General features: G+C 36.6%; 1 protein-coding gene across 1 annotated transcript in view; it reads left to right on the top strand.

The window, feature by feature from the left end:
- Window positions 1–19,295, top strand: part of Bmcp (uncoupling protein Bmcp mitochondrial) — a 45,696-nt gene that overhangs the window by 566 nt on the left and 25,835 nt on the right. Inside the window, exon 2 of the mRNA XM_083112366.1 lies at window positions 16,832–16,987. Coding sequence (XP_082968492.1) covers window positions 16,924–16,987 — 64 coding nt within the window. The 5' untranslated portion in view covers window positions 16,832–16,923. The remainder of the gene's footprint in view (window positions 1–16,831; window positions 16,988–19,295) is intronic.

Raw genomic sequence — 19,295 nt, 5'->3', positions numbered from 1 at the left:
TCATATATTTCGCACTTTTACATTTCTAACGTACTATTTTAAAATGCGGAACATTTCCTAAGGTGAAATAATGCATTTCTAAGTAAGATAATGTCTATTTCTTACATTTACGAGTACTTACTCTTACTTGTTATTTCGATTCTGTAACACACATTATGGCGACAGTGTACTGGTTCATCGCGCGTTGTGCGAGTGTTTTGTCGATTTATGCATGTTGCAACCTCGTTCACCGGAAAATACCTACTTTCGTGCCCGGATTTGAAATTATGCTAATACCTCGCAAACCATTGACGTTAGCCCCCCCAAACTATTCACGTTAGCCCCAAAAACCATTGACGTTAGCCCCAAAAACTATTTTCCATAAGGTTAGGCAAGCATAGTTAAAAAAAAAAATTAAAAAGATAAATATAGTCGACACGTCATGTTCTAGTGAAAACACTGACTACGGGATTGCGTCATCTATTGTGCTCTCGTGCAGAAAGGAAATGGCGGCAGAAGAAACAGCATGTCGGACAGAGATTTTCGCAGAAAGCAACATGTATTCGCATTAAAATGGATCAAAACTACATTCACGAACTTTCACAACGCTACAGAAAACGATTTCCGTAAGTACTTTCTCCTGTAAATTTGAAGAATTCCATCACCCCTATTCTATAATGTTACCCGTATTCTGCATTCCTAAGGATTCTTGAAGGTGCCATTTTGTTTTTTTTTTCACGGAAATAATTATATTTTCGATGTATGAAGTAAGTTTTGTTCGTTTCTTTTTCCCCTCAGTAACACGCGAAATGACCGTCATAGTTTCACTACCGTAGTCGGCATGCGGTGTTTCCATCCCACTCCACCAAAAAATACCTACGTAGCCCCACCAAAAAATACCAACGTAGCCCCGCAAAACATTGACGCCTAGCCCCACGAACCATTTCCGGTAAGGTTAGGTTAGGTAAGGTAAGGTAGGGTCATGTATAGGTTACAATAGTTAAAAATTTGTTTAAAAAAATGTGCGTAGCCCCACACACCATTCTCTCATAGCCCCACAAACCATTTGCGGAAACCTACCTTCTTCAGTTACAAAAACACATGTTTGGAAACACTGACCGGGAATACGTCATCACACACAGGCTACATCCACCTGGAAGTAAATGGATGCAAGAGATTTCATTCATAGGTCACACATTTATATTGAAAAATAGATGATTTACCGGCAAAATTGAATGAACGATGCGAGAAAACACTTCCCCAAACTTCCACAATTCTAAAGCAACTGCATTTGTTAAGTAATTTCTCCTGTACATTTGAAGAAATTCGTTTCGGGGATACTTAAATTTATCCTAATATGAGAGTGTATGTGTATATAAAGTAAGAGTATGTAGACATAAAACAATTATAATATTAGTGACGATGTAATAATATAAATATGCCAGTGGCAATACACAACAATAATACATAAAACAGGAAATAAACAATACAATACATTCTAGAATAATAAATCATTTTTGGGATGGATTTCAAATTCTTCTAGATTGTAGAAGACCTTTTGGTACTAATCTGATATTCCCCGGACAGATTTCTTAATTTTTACAGAATAAACTTCTTACGGTAATAAGTTCCTGTAGCATTGTCTAACATCTGGAAGGTGTTTTGTGTGATGTTACGAATTTCTTCAAATTTGAAAGTTTAGGGCTCATTTGGGGGCAGGTGACTCCGGCCAATTTCTAACATGCCTTTAACAGGGATTCTATAGATAAAGCCGGAGCGGAGGCGGGGCCACGTCAGCGGTTGGGGGTGGTAGGTCAATCACCCCAGGGGCAGAGCCTGGAATCGGTGGGAAATTTGGACTCAAAAATATTTTTTTAGTTTAAATTTCCCACCGATTCCAGGACGAAAAACCTGAGCACTGTTCCGCAAAGCAGATAGGTAAGTACAAATGTCAAAAATTGACAAAACAAAGAAGTTATAGGTGTCCGGGGAATATCAGATTTTTTCCAAACTTTTCTTTTAAGCAAACTTGAAGTACACTTTTAAATTTTTTAAGAGAGACACTGTGAGCAACTTCTGGTAACATGTTGTATAACTTAATTCCTAAATATTTATAACTATTATGTGTTTTACTTAATCTGATTGATGGTGTGTCGAGCTTGTAACAGAATCTGGAGTGATTTTACAATACTGGGAATTTCTCCATTTTGTTTGAAATTCGGCACACTCACTAATGGCCCCCTAATCACGAATCTGCAGTTAAAATTTGGCGCTCAGATGTGGAAATAGCAAAATAATCTAAATGAGGGCGTGAGATTTCCGGTCGCCATTGGCAACGAAAAGTTTGGGCTGGCGACTAAAATTTTGTTGTTTCAAATGTGTGTCAAACATGGCCGAACATCTCAATCCAACGTTCGTACATGATTTTGGAAAGCAAGTCAATTGAAAACCCCGTGTCCACTCAACGCCGATCCCATCTCACAATGTAGCTAAACATGAGAAGCCATTTAAAGACTTTGAAGATCTGCTGTGTTTGGCAGGAAAATTAAGTGTAAGTGTTCTACCTAAGTATGGCAATGAAAAGCAATGAGGAGAATTTATTCATTTCATAGCTGAAACTTTGAAGTTAGATCTAGTGGAGAAAATAAAAGAAAAGTACATACATCAGCCTTCTGATTGATGGATCCACAGATAGATTATCAGTCGGCATGCAAATGTGTACGTATGTTCGATACGTGGATGCAAATTATAGTCACATCAAAGAGGACCTTTTAAGAGTAATAGAGCTCACAAACTCTACTTCTGCTGGTTACTTCACAGCCATAACTGATTATTTTGATAAGACAATAAGTTCAAATAAATACAGAAACCAGTATTACATTGTAGGCTTGGGTACTGATGGTGCAGCAAATATGGTCGGGCACAAATCAGGATTGGCTGTGCAAATGAAAGCTATTTGTAATAAAATGATAAATATTCACTGCCTTGCACATTGTTTGCAGTTAGCTGTGTTGGAGTTAAATATTGTAGAGCATTTGATTCCGTGATTAGGAATATTTTTCAGTTTTTATCATGGCTCTGCTAAAGACTTCACTGAGAGAAACGGCAGAAGTTATAGGAGAAGAAATTCTAAAACTGAGTGGTATCCACACTATTAGGTGGTTAGCCAGCAAAAAAAGTGCTGTAAGAGAGATCTTGCAATCATGGAAAGCTTTTGTGACCGATCTTGAACAGATGCCCCATAGAAAAGACAATGATGGCACTAAAGCTAAGGGTTTGCTGAAAAGTTTGAAGATTTTGGATCCTTTTGGATTTTTACAGGAAATTAAACCCTTTAAGCGTGGCACTACAAAATAAGAATCTTTTGATTTCATCTCTGAAAATAAGAATTGAACACTGTATTTCAGTTTTGGCTGACCTGGAATCTAATGTTTGACCAAGCGAACAAGATTTCTTGGACCATTTCAGGGAAGATCAGGGATGTGCAGCTCACAAACATTCAAAATGGAGAGCAAGAGTTTCAGACTGTTGGAGGAAACTTAATTAACAATGCGAAGGTGTACATCACAGAAAGATTGCAGTCTATATCAACAGATGTGATTGCATCTCTGCATGTTTTCGACACCTTGGGTTGGCCTCCCAAAGAAAATATTCTTCAGTTTGGGATAGAAGAAATAAAGAAGCTCTACATGTACTTAAACCCGAGCCTCTATAATGAGAAAATGGATGTTCTGTTAGCAGAGTGGACAGAATACAAACTTTTGTTTTCTTCTCTGACTTTGAATCAGACGCTGGAGAAGATTCACAGTGAGGAGTGTTCAGCAAGATTCCCAAATTTGCTTCAGATTTTGACATTTTGTGCTGTTCTACCAGTGAGCACAGCTTCATGTGAGAGAGGTTTCAGCTGTAACAACAGACTCAAGACTACTTACAGGAACTCTTTGAAGACTGAGACACTGGATGATTTGCTCCCAGTTTTCGTAAATGGACCACCTCTGTGAGTGTTTGACCCAGCAGCTGCGATTGATAAGTGGTACTTCAATGTAGAACTACAGCGCTACACAAACATTAATTCCTAAGGTATGTTATTTTTAATAATTGCTTATATTTTTATTATTTATCAATATAAAATAGTGGCGACCAAAGACTTTAGTCCGCTGACTGACTTCAAACTTGAAATTTCATGCCCTGATCTAAATTAAGTTGTTATTTCTACATCCTCAATTTCCAAGTTTCTCACCGATTCCAGGCTCCACCCCTGGGGTAATGGACCTACTGTCCCTAACCGCTAACGCAGCCCCATCTCCCCGGCTTTCTCTATAGAGTCCCTGTCAAAGGCATGTTAGAAATTGGCTGGATTTGCCTGTCCCCAAATAAGCGCCAAATTTTAAGTGCAGATTCGTGATTAATTGGCCCAAATTAGTAAGTATCCCAAATTTCAAACAAATTGGATAAATTCCCTGTATTGTTAAATTATACCCAGAATCTTGGGTAACACTTTACTATACCGGAGACGGATTTCTTCAAATTTACAGGAGAAAGTACTTACACAAATCATTTTCTGTAGCTTTGTTGATGTTCGGGAATGTAGTTTTGATCTATTTTAATGTGAATGCATGTGGTTTTCTACGAAAATCTATTTCCGATGCGCTATTGCTGCTGCCGCCATGATGTTGTCCATATATGCTAAATTGAACGAAAGGAGCGCTAATGGAACCTAACCTAACAGGCCTAACCTAACCTAGTAGGCATACCTCGTCCCCGTGATGGTTCGTGGGGCTATCGTGAATTTTTGGGCTACCCGTGGATGGTTTGTGGGAAATAAGGAACAACAGTAAATACTCGTTAATGTCAGAAATATACATTATTTTCGTTATAAATTCATTATTTCACCTAAAGAAATGTTCCGCAATGCAGAAGAATCCGTTAGCAATGTAAAAAATTGCAAAATAAATTATTGATAGGTGTCTCTGGTATAGTAAAGTAGTACCGAATCTTGTATTGTGTCTGCACAGTGTGTCTTGCGTTATAATTATGTACATTTTCTTTTGTATACACGTGACAGGTAAATATATATAAGCTTGGCACAGTCATTATTTTTAGTTCTTTAAAGAGATTTTTACAGGAAATAGACTGATCAAAGACTCCTGCCATGCTTCATAAAGCTTTTTTCTGCCAGATACATATATATCCCCGCACCAGAGAATTCCATAAGTCAGAAGGCTATGAAAGAATGCATAATATGATTGCAGCAACAAATCCTTGCTAATGGATGTTCTAATCTTTTTAAGTAGAAATACCACCCTGGCAAGTTTGGAACATAGGTGATTTGTTTGGGACTCCCAAGTTAATTTGGTGTATAAGTGTAAACCAAGAAGTTTTACAGAAGTCAATTCATGGCCATTTCCTAATGTAAAAAAATATTTTCTCTGTTTTATTTTCATCAATTGTAAGTTGATTTGTTTCAAACCAAAAAGTGGACCTTTACTCTATTTCCTTATCAAGCTTCTCAACTGTAAATTTGTCACTGCCCACTGTAAGGAATGTGGTATCATCTGCATATAAAACAGTTTTATGAGGAATAATATTAGGTAAGTCATTTATATAAATATTGAACAACAATGGGCCGAGGACAGAGCCTTGTGGAACCCCATTTTTTATATTTAAGAATTCTGATTTTATGTTGTCTACAGTGACCATTTGTTGTCTATTTGACAAGTAGGATTTTATTAGAGCAAGTTCAGTTTCTTTGATGCCATAGAACTGTAATTTTTTTTATTAGTATTTGATGGGAAACAGATCAATAAGTGTTGCACTTACAGAAAGTTTGGATTCAAATGCATCTAACACAGTGGAAACAATGCTTTCATTCGCTTTCACAGTGGATAGATGGGCTCTGAAACCATATTGTGCACTTGTATATAAATTATTATTTGTGAAATAGCTTTCGGGTTGATTATATAAACAGTGTTCTATAATTTTGGAGACAATGGGAAGAAGTGATATAGGACAGTAATTGTCGGGGCTCGATTTATCACCTTTTTATACACGGGTATGAGGACTGAAGCTTGAGGTAGGAAGGAAAGTGCCCACAATACAGCATCCAGTTTATGAGAATTCAAAGTGGGTACTGTAGAATATCAATGATTCTTTTTAAAACAACAAAGTTCGACATTCCATAAAAGTCTTCAGATTTTGAGTTATTTAGTTTTTGTGCTGCTTTTAAAATATCATTAGGTTGGGTCTCATGCCACCGGAAGTCAGTTAAAATGTTACCGATGTCTTGTGACATGAGATTATTATATTCATAATCAAATTCATTCATAGAATTGTGGTTTGTATCCAATTTGTTACCTACCCTGACAAAGAAATCATTAAATTCGCTTGGAGTAATCGGAACATTTTCTTTTCTTCTGGGTTTCCCTCTGCCTAATTCCGCCTTAATGACATTCCAAGCTGCTTTGCATTTATTATTGGAGTTATTAATAAATTTATCATTTGCTGTGCATTTAGCTTTTCTAATTTCTGATCTGTAAATATTTCAATTTGAGATATCTTGTCTGTGTTACCATTTTTAAATCCATTATAATACATCATAAGTAAGATTTTTAATTTACTCAAGTGTGGATTATACCATTGACCTAAGTGCCTTTGTTCGCGTTTAGCTTTAATTGGTTTCTCCTTTTTTGTACTCTAGGACAGCAGTCGTTATATATATATGAAGGGCCAGGGGGAAAAACGATGAATGTTCATTCGAGACAATTTGCCAGGAAATGAAAAACAAAGTATTTCTTTCCATAAGAACGTTAATATATGCCAAAATAATAATGCGTTTTTCAGGCACTTCTCATCGTTTCCCAACCAAGGCCGTTCTCATTCTTATAGTACAGCTTCTGAACTATCAGATGGCGTTGCGATCTCAAAATGGGCGAAAAATCGACATTCATCGTTTTTCCCCCTGGCCCTTCATATATATATATATATATATATATATCGGAGATGGTACTGATAAATTTCTCAAATAATGCATCGACATTTGCACTTGAGAAAATTAAATGAATCCAATCAACGTCTTTTAATTTGTTTCTTAGTATATTCAGCCTGTTATCAATAATTAGTCTAACAGATTTAATTTGATTATGTGTAGTATTCAGAGGTATATTATTGTTCAATTTTAACCATAAGCCTTTGTGGTCCGTTAAATAAAATGTATTGAATATCCCGATCTCATAGCAGTATTTACAGGTATTGGACATTGAAACTGAAACACCTGGTAGAAAGCCATAATTTTTATTTAATAAGGTGTTGGGGTGCCTTTGCCAGTACAGCAGCAACACGATGTGGGAAGGATCGATAGAGGTCCTGCACTGTGTGCAGAGGGATTTGGAGCCATTCCTCCAGAAACACAGTAACAAGTTCAGCACATGTACGTCGTGGAGGGAAACATTTCCGCACTCGATCCTCTAACAAACCCCATACAGGCTCAATAATGTTGAGATCCGGGGATTGAGCAGGCCATGGCAGATGTTCAACCTCACTGTCATGCTCATCGAACCACTGTGTGGTAAGTTTAGCAGTGTGAATAGGGCAGTTATCATCCTGAAACACAGCACCACCGTCCGGGAAGTGTGTTTGAACCATAGGGTGTAAATGGTCCACCAGAATGGTCCTAGAGTCCTTGGCAGTGACACGACCCTCGAGAACAATTAGTGGGCCCAAAGTCTGCCACGATATTGCACCCCACACCTTCACGGATCTGCCTCCATGTTTGACTGTGGGTACCAAGCAGTCTGGGTTGTATGCATGAGAGGAACTTCTCCAGACGAACACTCTCCCTGTTGTTTGGAACACCGTGTAGCTGGACTCATCCGAGAATATGACACATTTTAGGTCATCTAACGTCCAGTTTTTATGAGTCTGGCACCACTGAACCCGCTTTATGGCATTTGTGCTACTGATGAAAGGCTTCGGGATAGCAACCCTGCCATGAATGTTCGCCTTATGCAGGTATCGACGGACTGTTTTCATGCACACAGGTTGTGTGAGGGGTGTATTCACTTTTGCGGTGATTGCCGATGTGGTGGTTTTCCGTTTTCGTGCAACAATCCTAGTCAATGTCCTGACGTCCCTTTCCAACAACTTCCATTGTCCCGTGCAGTTGCTCCTCCTGGATGTGGTTTGTCCTTCCTGTTCATATGCACACATCACCCTGGATACTGTAGCTCGTGAGACGTCACAAAGTGTTGCAGTTTTGGACACAGATGAACCTGCTAGATGCACCCTTACCATCTGCCCTCTTTTGAAGTCTGATATGTCCCCCATTATACCACTCTACACACACGATTTGACTTTCAATGAAGAACCTCTTCTACTGGAGTGACTACCAAGGACCCGCAAACATGTCCATAAGTACGATTTCAACTACCAGATGGCTCTGGTGAGTCCCGCGAACATCCCAGGCTATTTGCACAGGTGTTTCAGTTTCAATGTCCAATACCTGTATCTAGGTTTGTAAAATGTTATCTAAATAAGAGTCTAGTCTTGTTGGCCTATTGTTTGCACTGTAATAGTTGAAAGATTTTAAAATATTTAGAAGATATATTTGTTTAGGGGTGGTGTTTCGAATGTCAAAATTGATGTCTCCAAGAATAATTATTTTATGTTTGTTAAAGTTTTTGTCTAGGTACAAAATAATATTTTGCACACACTCGATAAAAAAATTCTACATTACTTTCAGGTGCTCTGTACACTGAGATAACAATTGTTCTTAAATTTGGCAGTGACATAGCAGCCACTTCAAAACACCATTCTATGCAAAACTGACTAACATCTAAGATTGAAAAACTGGTATCTAGGTTGTCGCTGATATATAGTTATACACCACCATGATTCATGTTTGATCTGCAATAGCCAGTAATTAATCTGGAACCTGGAGGTACATATATTTACAATTCTTCATCCCGTAGCCAGTGTTCGTTTATGCTTAAAATACAGTTATTTATTCCCCCCATTAATATTTCTATTTTATCTAATTTATTTCTAATGGATCTTATGTTCAGATGCAGTAGTATGATATCATTTCCATTACAAGGTGGTATCCCTAACTTGGCTTGCTGTAGTAATTGTGTTTGAATATTTTCGTGGATTAATCTCACATCATAATTAAGAATTGGATTGTCCACCACCCGACTCAGTGAGTGCCTGTCTTTGCTTATGAGGCTGGGTGGGGCAGAAAGTTTTCCTGTTTTGGTTCTGTTTCTTGCCATTTCAGCTCAATAGGTTTGGAACTTTTACTTTGATTTGCACTATGATTTTTAATTATCGTACACAATTGATCACATACCCCCTGCTTACCTGACCAATTTAGATTCAAACCATGGTTTGTGTGCTAATTATTACCTAACCTACTTATATCTAACATTTCTACATTCTTATACTTGGATACGTTCATAGCCTGTATTATTATACTATTAAACGTATTATTATATTTATTAATAATAACTTCATAACACTCAGCGGTGAACGATGAGACTCGGTGAAGTACACAGACTCCTCTCAGGTTCAGGGATAGTGTTAGGCAAAGACAATATTCACAGCACAGAGAAATAACACCACCTTGCTGCAGTAGATAAACTAGAAGGTTTTATTCTTTATTTATGGCAATTATAATGTGAATATACTTGACGAATGCGAGGATTTCGCTTTGTCGATGAATTGACTCAACTAAAACGCATAAACTCAATGCGTGGCTATTGGCATGCCTGTGATCACATAGACCTAGCTTGCGCCCCGAACTACCACACCAAGAGATATGCAATAATAACTGATCCAATATTTGCTCTTTAGCCTTTTATTTCCAAATTAATTTTTAGGCTAGCTTTATTATTTAACGTAGAATGGTTGCAGTGTTGTGCATAGCATCAATGCATGGCTGTTGGCGTACCTATGGTCACATAGGCCTAGCTTGCGCCCTGAACTACCATACCAAGATGTACGCACAACACCGAGGAGTTATTTTTAAGTTTAAAAGCTTCGTCGATCCATGGCGAAAGTGTGTGATATTTCTTATACAATATCCTCGCTTTTATACTATTTTGAGAACACAGATTCAAGTACAGATGCAGCTATCAAAAAGAGCACAGGGTCAAGCACACTCCCTCCCCTCTCTTTGGCAAAATAAAAGTCATGCTGCTTACATGTCTCCTGAAATATTACACAATTCTCATTAATCTGTTTTCTTCTTGATTTGATGTGTTTTAACGTCACCTTCCTCTCCCTCAATGAATATGAGTGATGATATGATTAAATTCATGAATGAACACTCACAAAGAATATCCATGCCCAGGCTGTGATTCGTCCGCATGACCCCTGGTGTCCTAGCATTCAACCACTCTGCCATGGAGGTCTTCCCTTCTCATATATTCCCCTTTTGGAGCGAATGTAGAATATAGAGAATGTCTCTAATCACGTTAATATTTGGTATACTAATTAAATTTGGCCTTCTAATCATGAATCAGTTGTTAAAATGCCGCGGACAAGTCTGGAAATCGTGAAAAAAGGTCATGTAAGTTGATTTTTTTTAAAGAAAAAGGCTTTTTCGCATTGTTTTACGAACAAAATGTTAACTACGCTTGCCTAACCTAACCTAACCTTGCCGGAAATGGTTTTTGGGTCTACCCGTGAATTTTTACATGCGTCCGCAGCATTTTAACAACAGATTCATGATTAGAAGGCCAAATGTAGTTAGTATACCAAATATTAACATAATTAGAGACATTCTCTATATTCTTCATTCATACCCCCCTTTTCATCTCTCTCGTTTTCGTTCCTCCTCTTGCTTATATTACAGATTAACCTTCCTGTCTCTCGTTCTTACTGTTTTTGTGTGTTTCCTTCCTTTCTTACGATAAAACATTAATACATTGTGAAATAATATTAAAATATTAATCAATACTGATGATATATTTGTCTCTTGTCACAGCTGTAGTAATCATCTCATCAATGAATCAAACATTCAAATCCCCAGAATTGGGCAATTTTTAATTTTCAAATTGCTCCTGCATATACTTTCAGTCATAACTCAGTACCTTGCATATCATATCATGAACAGACTGCATGCAATATCTACTAATAAGCAATAAATATAAGCTTCACAATAAGAACAAGGCTGGAAGCGAAGCGAGCACAAATCTTTTTAGATCTACAAGTATTTATTTGCAAACTAACAATACTAATATAAAACACATTAACAGTTTCACAAAGGAAAACAATTCATCTGGATGTTTTGCAGGAGATTTCACAGGATGGTATTGAAAAGCAGGACATATTTGTTTTTTGTTTTTTTTGTTTTTGTTTTTTTGGAGTAGCATCTCAGACCGCAGGACATGACCCTAAAAAAAGAAAGGACCGTCCCGCGAAAATCAGGACATCTGGTCACCCTAAGTTACATGGATACAAATGTTCACAAAATAACAGATACTACAAGTCAGAAATAACTTCTGTCGTTCACCCTTACACTGTGAGAGAATTTGAGTCTGGTATGGAGTTAATGCACATCGAATTACTGAGCTATGTGCTATGAGGATACAATGGGCAATTTGTGTGATAGAACTGAAATTCTTGACCCATTCTTTGATAGGGTGACCAGAAAATACAATGAAAAAAGAGGACAGAGCATGGCGAAAAAGGAGGACAAAGTCATGACATTGCAAAAAATGGCAACACCCATTTGCCATTATTCATAATTTAATTAATATAAACAATCTTACTAACACTTTGCTCACAGATACTTCTCAGATGATTTTATCAGTACTTTCCTCTTACCTTTAAGCAAAGAAAGCAATCCCCTAATCTATTCTTTAACATCTGCAATGTCCTCCAGTTGGACACTAGTCATTACAAAGTTAATCTGCTGCTCCTTGTGACGGGAATATGAGACTCTTCGTAATTCATCAGAGCTTGCTGGGTAACAATTAACACATTGTACTATTGTACTATATCTCCTATAGTATAAAGACTTACAAGAAATGTACAGATTTACACATGTTTCTTTAGTTTTGTTTTAGAGCCGAAAAGAACAATTCTTACAGCATTTCAAATCGCATTCACTACCACACAACTTCATATAGTATTAATGTTGGACAAAGGAAACTAAAAGACACAAAATTTTCTGCACATAATTATTATTTCAGCGTATTGCCAAAAAGAAACTAAATTAATGCAAACCAATAACACTATTCTGGCATTCCACTTTCCGTTATCACGTTCTTGTTGATTCCTCCCCTTCTTTTGTTTCTCTGACACAACATCGTTACTTGAAAATATTCATTCACTTCCTCTGCTGAGATGAAAAAGTGATGTCAACACGAACAGATTATGACATATTTCAACAACAACTTTACCAGTCTAACTATAGTTGTCAGTGATAATCTGAACATTATTTGAAATAACAAACATTTTAAAAATCTTAAGATTTTACAAATATAAAACTGTAAACACTCATGTTTGTTACACACTTGATAACTAGAAATATCTATAATTAGAAGCACAGATTTTTTCTCCTTTTCCAATTCTTTGATATCCCCATAAGTGAATGCAATTGCAACAAATAAACTTTGCTTAACTTATTTTCACAAACCGAATTAAAATTTTAGGGTAGAGAAATATGATTATAATGCTACAAACATTTCTAACACTCTTTCAACAGCAGGGAAAGTGACAGCCACGTTACACATTACCTCATATTCATTTCTTCCAGGCTTTAAAAGGTGGATATTTTCTTGCGAGAGCATTGTTGAATTTACACTTTTGATTCGTTATTTCATAAAAGTAAATAATACATAATAATCAAGACTATCAGTACAAGTTTCTGTATAGCGTTTGTGTGACTGAAGAAAAACTGGCCGACCTTTGTGTCTGAAAATTCAAATTTTCTTCATGAAGGGGAAGGTTCAGCCTGTGGCTGTTCTCCCACCTAACCCTAAATACACAAAATAAATAAATAAATCCAAAAGGAACTGCACAGACTACATGCGTTCCAGTCTGGGACATGCTCAGAGCGCGAAGCAACTAGTTATAATAATCGTCATGACTCAGTCGGACAAAGTGATTGTGTTCAGCTCCCAGATGCTAGGTGAGCATTGCTCGAATACTTAACGTGCCCCAAGTGATATGCCTTAAATGATGACCGTTGTGTGTGGAAGCATTTTCTATGCAGTCCATTTACTATGGTCGATGCTGTACTGTTTCCAAAAAAAGGAGGACGTTTAAAAATTTAGGTTTACGTTTAGGTTTACCAGACACCTAAAAAGGAGGACATGTCCGGATAAAAGAGGACGTCTGGTCACCATATTCTTTGATGAATTAACCTATGCAGAACACTTATCAGTGTATTTTCAGCAAGATTCTGCCACTATTCGTACAGTTGATGGATCAATAGCGTAATTGCATCATCTATATTTGATGCAAAACTTATTAGTAAGATTTTGTGGCCTCCACCTAGCCAGGATGTAACACCATGTGATTTATACTTATTCAGTCATTCATTCATTGTTTTCTGCCTAATTGGCAGGTTTTTCACTGCAATCTCCAGCTTTCCCTATTCTCTGCCTTAATCTTCGTAATAGCATACGACCCACTTAATTTAATATCATCAATAACTGATATCTCTTTCTTCCACGGACTTTTCCTCCTTCAACCAATCCCTCCAAGGCATCCCTTAGGAGGCAGTTCCTTCTTAGACAGTGTCCTAACCAGTTTCTTTTCCTCCTCTTGATGGTCTCCATTATAGATCTTTTTTCACCAACCTTTTCAGTACGGCTTCATTTCTTACCTTGTCCGTTCATTTTACGCGCTCCATTTTTCGCCATGTCCACATTTCAAAACCTTCGAGTCGTTTTTCTTCATTTCTTCTCAACGTCCAGGTTTCTGCACCATTTAGTGCTTCACTCCACACAAAACATTTCACTAATCTCTTCCTTAGACCTATGTCCATGGGATCTACAAAAAACATTTTTTCTTCTATTGAAAGCTTCTTTTGCTATTGCGATTCTCATTTTCACTTCTTGTTTGCAGCTCATGTCACTGCTTATAGTGCATCCGAGGTACTTGAAGCTATCCACTTGTTGGATTCTTTCATTGTTTGCTCTTACATTAATATTCCTTGGTTTCCATCCTATGACCATTGCCTTTGCCTTGTTTACATTAATCTTCATTCCATACTGCTCACATCTGCTGTTTAACTCTTCTAACATACAATAATAATAATAATAATGTTTTATTTCTGTAATACCAAGTACATAAACATGGAAAACAACAGTGGTTATACATATACATATAGTTGTATATTGAGTTAATAATAAAATTATAAAATCCAATCACATTTAATACACCCGAGAAAACATGAATATACTCACTGAGAATTATATTGCATGATAAGATTATAACATTCTAGTCATATAAATATAAGATAACAGAACTATACTAACAGTAGGACATTTAATATTATTCATAGATAAATTAATTGGACAGTATGAGTATAGAAACGTTAAAAGAAAACATGAGTCACTAAACATCCATAATTCAATTTTCCATAAATGCCTTAAGACTATAGCTACAAAGCTTTATTTAATAAATATTATTTTATAGCTAAAATTAGATTTTTATGAGGGGTGAGTGTTTTGATATTATTCGTTAGATGATTGAAATACCATAGTCCAGCATTCATGGATGTAGATTGTGTTAAATGCAATCTGGAGAATGTTTGATGATAATCATTTTTACTTCTGGTATTGTAATTATGCAATTGAAAGTTTTTGGGCAGTTTATCAGACTTTAAAGCATATAAAATAACTTTATAAATATAGGGAGAGAAAATAGTCATTATTCGATTCTCTTTGATTGATTGATTGATTTAGTTTATTTTACTTCGCGTTTTGTGCCTCTTGGCTAATTTGTGAAGATGGGGATGAGTGATGAAATTGATGAATGGACATTCACAAACAACCAAGCCCAAGTGGGATTCGAACCAGGACTCTTGGCATCGTAGCGCGATGTGCTAACTACTCGGCCACAGGGTCCGGCGATTCTCTTTGAAGACTTCTTTGCAAGTAGAACTATTGTTTAATTTATACATGATTTGTAGGGCTGTTTTTTGTAGACGTAATATTCTGGATGTTTTATTATGAGATGTACTACCCCATATTATAATACCATATTCAATATAAGGATATATTAACCCATAGTAAATTGTTTTGTTAATTACTGACAAGTTATATTTAACAAGTTGTTTCAATGGATAAAGATTAGCTACTGATTTACTACATATGTTGTCAATCTGCTCATCCCATGATAGATCTTCATCTATTATAATTCCTAATAATTTGGCAGAATGTTCAACATCAATTTCAGTATCATCTATAAAAGTAGCATGTGTTACATTATTATTAGTGTTGCTTGTATTACAATTCATGAATTTAGTTTCGTTATTATTAATGGTTAATTCATTAAGATTTAAATACTGAATTATATGATTAATTTTTATAAATGTATTGATTTCAAGATTTGTAATGTCCTTGTCATTAAACAACAGTTTACTTACTTACTCCTTCTCTCTACGGCCTTGGCTTCCTTTCATTATCGTTGACCATTCTTCTCTCTCTGTTGCTCTCCTCCAGTTTCTATCTTTCATCTCCTTTAAATCCCTCTTTACATCCTCCAGTCATCGTAGTCTAGGTCTTCCTGCTTTTCTCCTTCCTTCAGGTCTACCATCCAACAGACAATCTGTCTTCATCCATCCTTATAATATGCCATAACCATTGTAGTCTTCTTCTAATATATCCTACTATGTCCCAAGTCTTTGTATAAATCATACAGTTTCTGGTTCATTCTTATTCTCCAGTATCCATTCTCTACCACTGGTCCATATACTCGTTGTAATATCTTCCTTTCCCACATATTTAAAATCATCATGTCACTTTCTACTTATGGATTACTTAATAATAAGATTTATCAGGGGGGGGGGGACACAATATGAATGAACCTAAAGACTATGTAAGAACCGAAATTGAGGCAAAAACTTGTGAATTTTAATAATAATTTATTTAGATGTTGTCACACATGTGTGGCAGCAAATGTGAAACATGTTCGACATTGACTTTGCTCATGGTAAGTACAAATTCTTTAACCCCTTATTGCAAGTATTTTAGAAGTGCTGGAAGGATAGGAATGCATACAGTAGGGACTTAGCTGTAGCTGGAACATTTGTCATTTTCACAAATCTGCGGCAAAACCACTGCATGTTTATTTTGACAAATTTTATAAAGCGGTTTATGGTAAGCATTATCATATGGCCTTTTAGCACTCAAGTGAATGACACATTATAACTGACAAAGAATAATTATTTTTTAGACAGAAAAATGGAAGCACAATCTTCATAATTGCACTAAAGGGGTAACTCAATTTGCTGGCAATTGATAGTTGGTTTCAGGAATGTGTTTGGACAACCCAGAAGTACCCTACTTTCTTTCGAATGTACCCTAAGTGGTTTGAGAACTGTCCTTGATAGGTCTTTTGCATTGCCCTATATATTTTCTGTCACTTTCACATTTAATACTAAATATACCAGAGTTAATTAGAAGATTTTTGTAATAAGTCTTAAAACCAGATAAGTTTTGTCCTGCAGTTTTTCCAGGTTCATAAACTACTTTGTACTTACATTGAAGAGACTTTTAAAGTGCCTTTCAGCATTCTATGTATTTGTTTTGTGTGGTGTTTCACAAAGATGTTGCTGGCACGTGACGTGAGAAGTTTTTTAACGTGTTGTGGCTTACTTTGACTGATCTTCCTTTCACAGGATATAGTAGAACTACTGCCCTGGCCAGATCATCAGCTGGCAGAGAGGTTCCTGCAGAAGAAGGATCCTCTCATGAGTCATCCGGGAAGGGAATGGGAGGGAGAGATTGGAGGCTCTTTGTGTATGGCGGATTGGCTTCTTGCACTGCAGAATTTGGTAAGTCATATAATGTTGGGAAGTCAGGGAGAGTTTTGACAAATGAGAGGTTGGGGAGTAAAACGTAAGGCTCTAGTTCCTTTTGTTTTATTGCGATTTCATCGTGCTACGAATACAATTTTAATATGATTCTATTTTGATTTATTTCTGTGAACACATACTGCAGAGTTTTAGTGATTACTTAAGATTTTGTTCAATATGTGCTTTTGTGGTTAAGTTAGGCAGGCCAGTTTGGTTCTCTTAGGATTAAGGTAAAGTTCCTAAATGCCTTCTACTAAGGTTCTGATTTACTTCTACATTAATTCCCACTAGTCTACGATATTTAAAGTTGCTTGTCAACGTAAAGTGCATTGTCCATGGGAAGTGCGCATGCTTGCATAAGGTAATTTTTAAGTTTTTTTTTTTTCAACATAACTTTTTTCGAAAGCCAAACAGTGCTCATTACTTTAAGAAAGGTTCAAATTTCGTGTAGCAATGATTTCCAAAATTCTACGATAATTAGTCTTCCTGCTATGAGAATTTGAACAAAATCATAAAACAACCGGAACCGTTACCAAACTTAATAACCCACAAAACTATATATTTCCAAGAAAAATTCAGGCAAAAGTTCGTCCATTGCATTGGGCCTTATGAATTATCTGGATCTTTGTGTGTTTTAGCCAATTGATGGCTACTGGCTGGACTTTTTTCACTAATGTGTGAGCAACAGGAGACTGTGCAGCAACTGAAACCAATGTTATCTCAAATTTGAACAAAGTGAGGGATATCAAGTTTTACTCCCAAGTTGCTAAAATGAGAATAATGTGTGGTGCAACAGCCCATGTTCAAGATATATGAGGGTGGATCAAATGAAAGTAGAACAGTGCATGTATTCGGTTATATTTATGTATGTGTATGGCAACAACCCTGTGTAGAGGTGGAGTGGGAGGTAAGGAAGGAAACCCCTACTGCATAATGGACTCGCCCTATATAGTCGTGCGTGAGCACATGATATGTAGGCAGTCAGACAGCCCAGTCTGTTGTCCTTTGGAGTGGTTTTGCTGCATGACAACGTGCAGCCACATACGTCAGCTGTTACAAAGAACATGTTGGCGACGTTTGGGTGGACAGTGCTGGAACACCCACCATATAGCCCTAATCTATCACCATGCACCTTCCATATCTTTGTTCCGTTGAAAAAGGCATTGAAGGGTTAGTGCTTCCACTAGGACAAAGAAGTCATGGACAATGTTCGCAACTGGTTCCGATCTCAGCCAAGGAGTTCCACGAGCATGGTATTTACCTCTTGGTGAAACAGTGGGATAAGTGCTTGTGTAACTTCGGAAGCAACTGTTTTAGTTGTACATAGGACTTTTAGTGCGAAGGTTTTATAGTGATAGTTTTAACAAATGATAGAGAGCATGAGGGTAACAACAGTTTTAGAAGTGTTTTCCAAATTTTACCTTTACCAAATTTGTACCGTTTGCTTTCCCCTGATGAATGACATGATTTGACGAGGCTATGGTATATTTCGGATAGCTGAGAAAAGAAACTGAAGAAGGAAACAGTTGTTTCCGAAAAGTCATTGCACAAAATAGATACTCATTTCACGTAAGTAAGAAAGTTTTGTATTTTTAATTTATTGAAAATACGAGTTAATATATTATTGTAGGTATGTGTTTATTTAATAACTACATAATGACATCAAAATAATGACATCTTGGCTTAAATTTGCTACATGATTTTGCAATATACTAAATATGTTATGAGTATGGACGTGAAGTTTTCTTTTTATTTTCCCCTAAATTTCAATGTTATAATGTACTGCAATTTGGTGTTATTTTTCGCAGTTTTTAGGGTAAAATTCGGTGTTATTTTTACATGCTTTTTTGCTGTTTCTTCTATGGTTAAGATTTTCACATTGCTATAGTTCTGGAAAATTGAGACATATTTTAGTTTTAATGACAAAAAAATAAATTTAAGGCTTACCTTTGTGAGAAATGATGAAATTTCTTGCATTTGGAAAACTATTGCACGTCATCAGCTGCAAAATATGAAATGTTCGTTGAAGGATATTACACAAATAATATCACACAATCATATTTCCACTTTTCACTCGCATCGAATAAACCATGCAGCCTCAGAGAGCAGTGATTCTTTGACATTGCTGGGGTGTAAGGGGTGCTCCTCCACATTGTGCACCCATTAGTCAACCTCACTTCCACGAAGTACACCCTGGACTGCAAACTAATGAGGCTCTGGCAACTGGCCCCATGGCCTGTATAATTCTGTGTCTTCCTATGTTTTGTCCTTATTTGTGCTGAGCGCC

This window comes from Lepisma saccharinum, chromosome 26 (assembly GCF_977018435.1).
Source record: "Lepisma saccharinum chromosome 26, izLepSacc3.1, whole genome shotgun sequence".
Taxonomy (NCBI): Eukaryota; Metazoa; Arthropoda; class Insecta; order Zygentoma; family Lepismatidae; genus Lepisma; species Lepisma saccharinum.
This window is presented reverse-complemented; position numbering and strand designations above follow the sequence as displayed.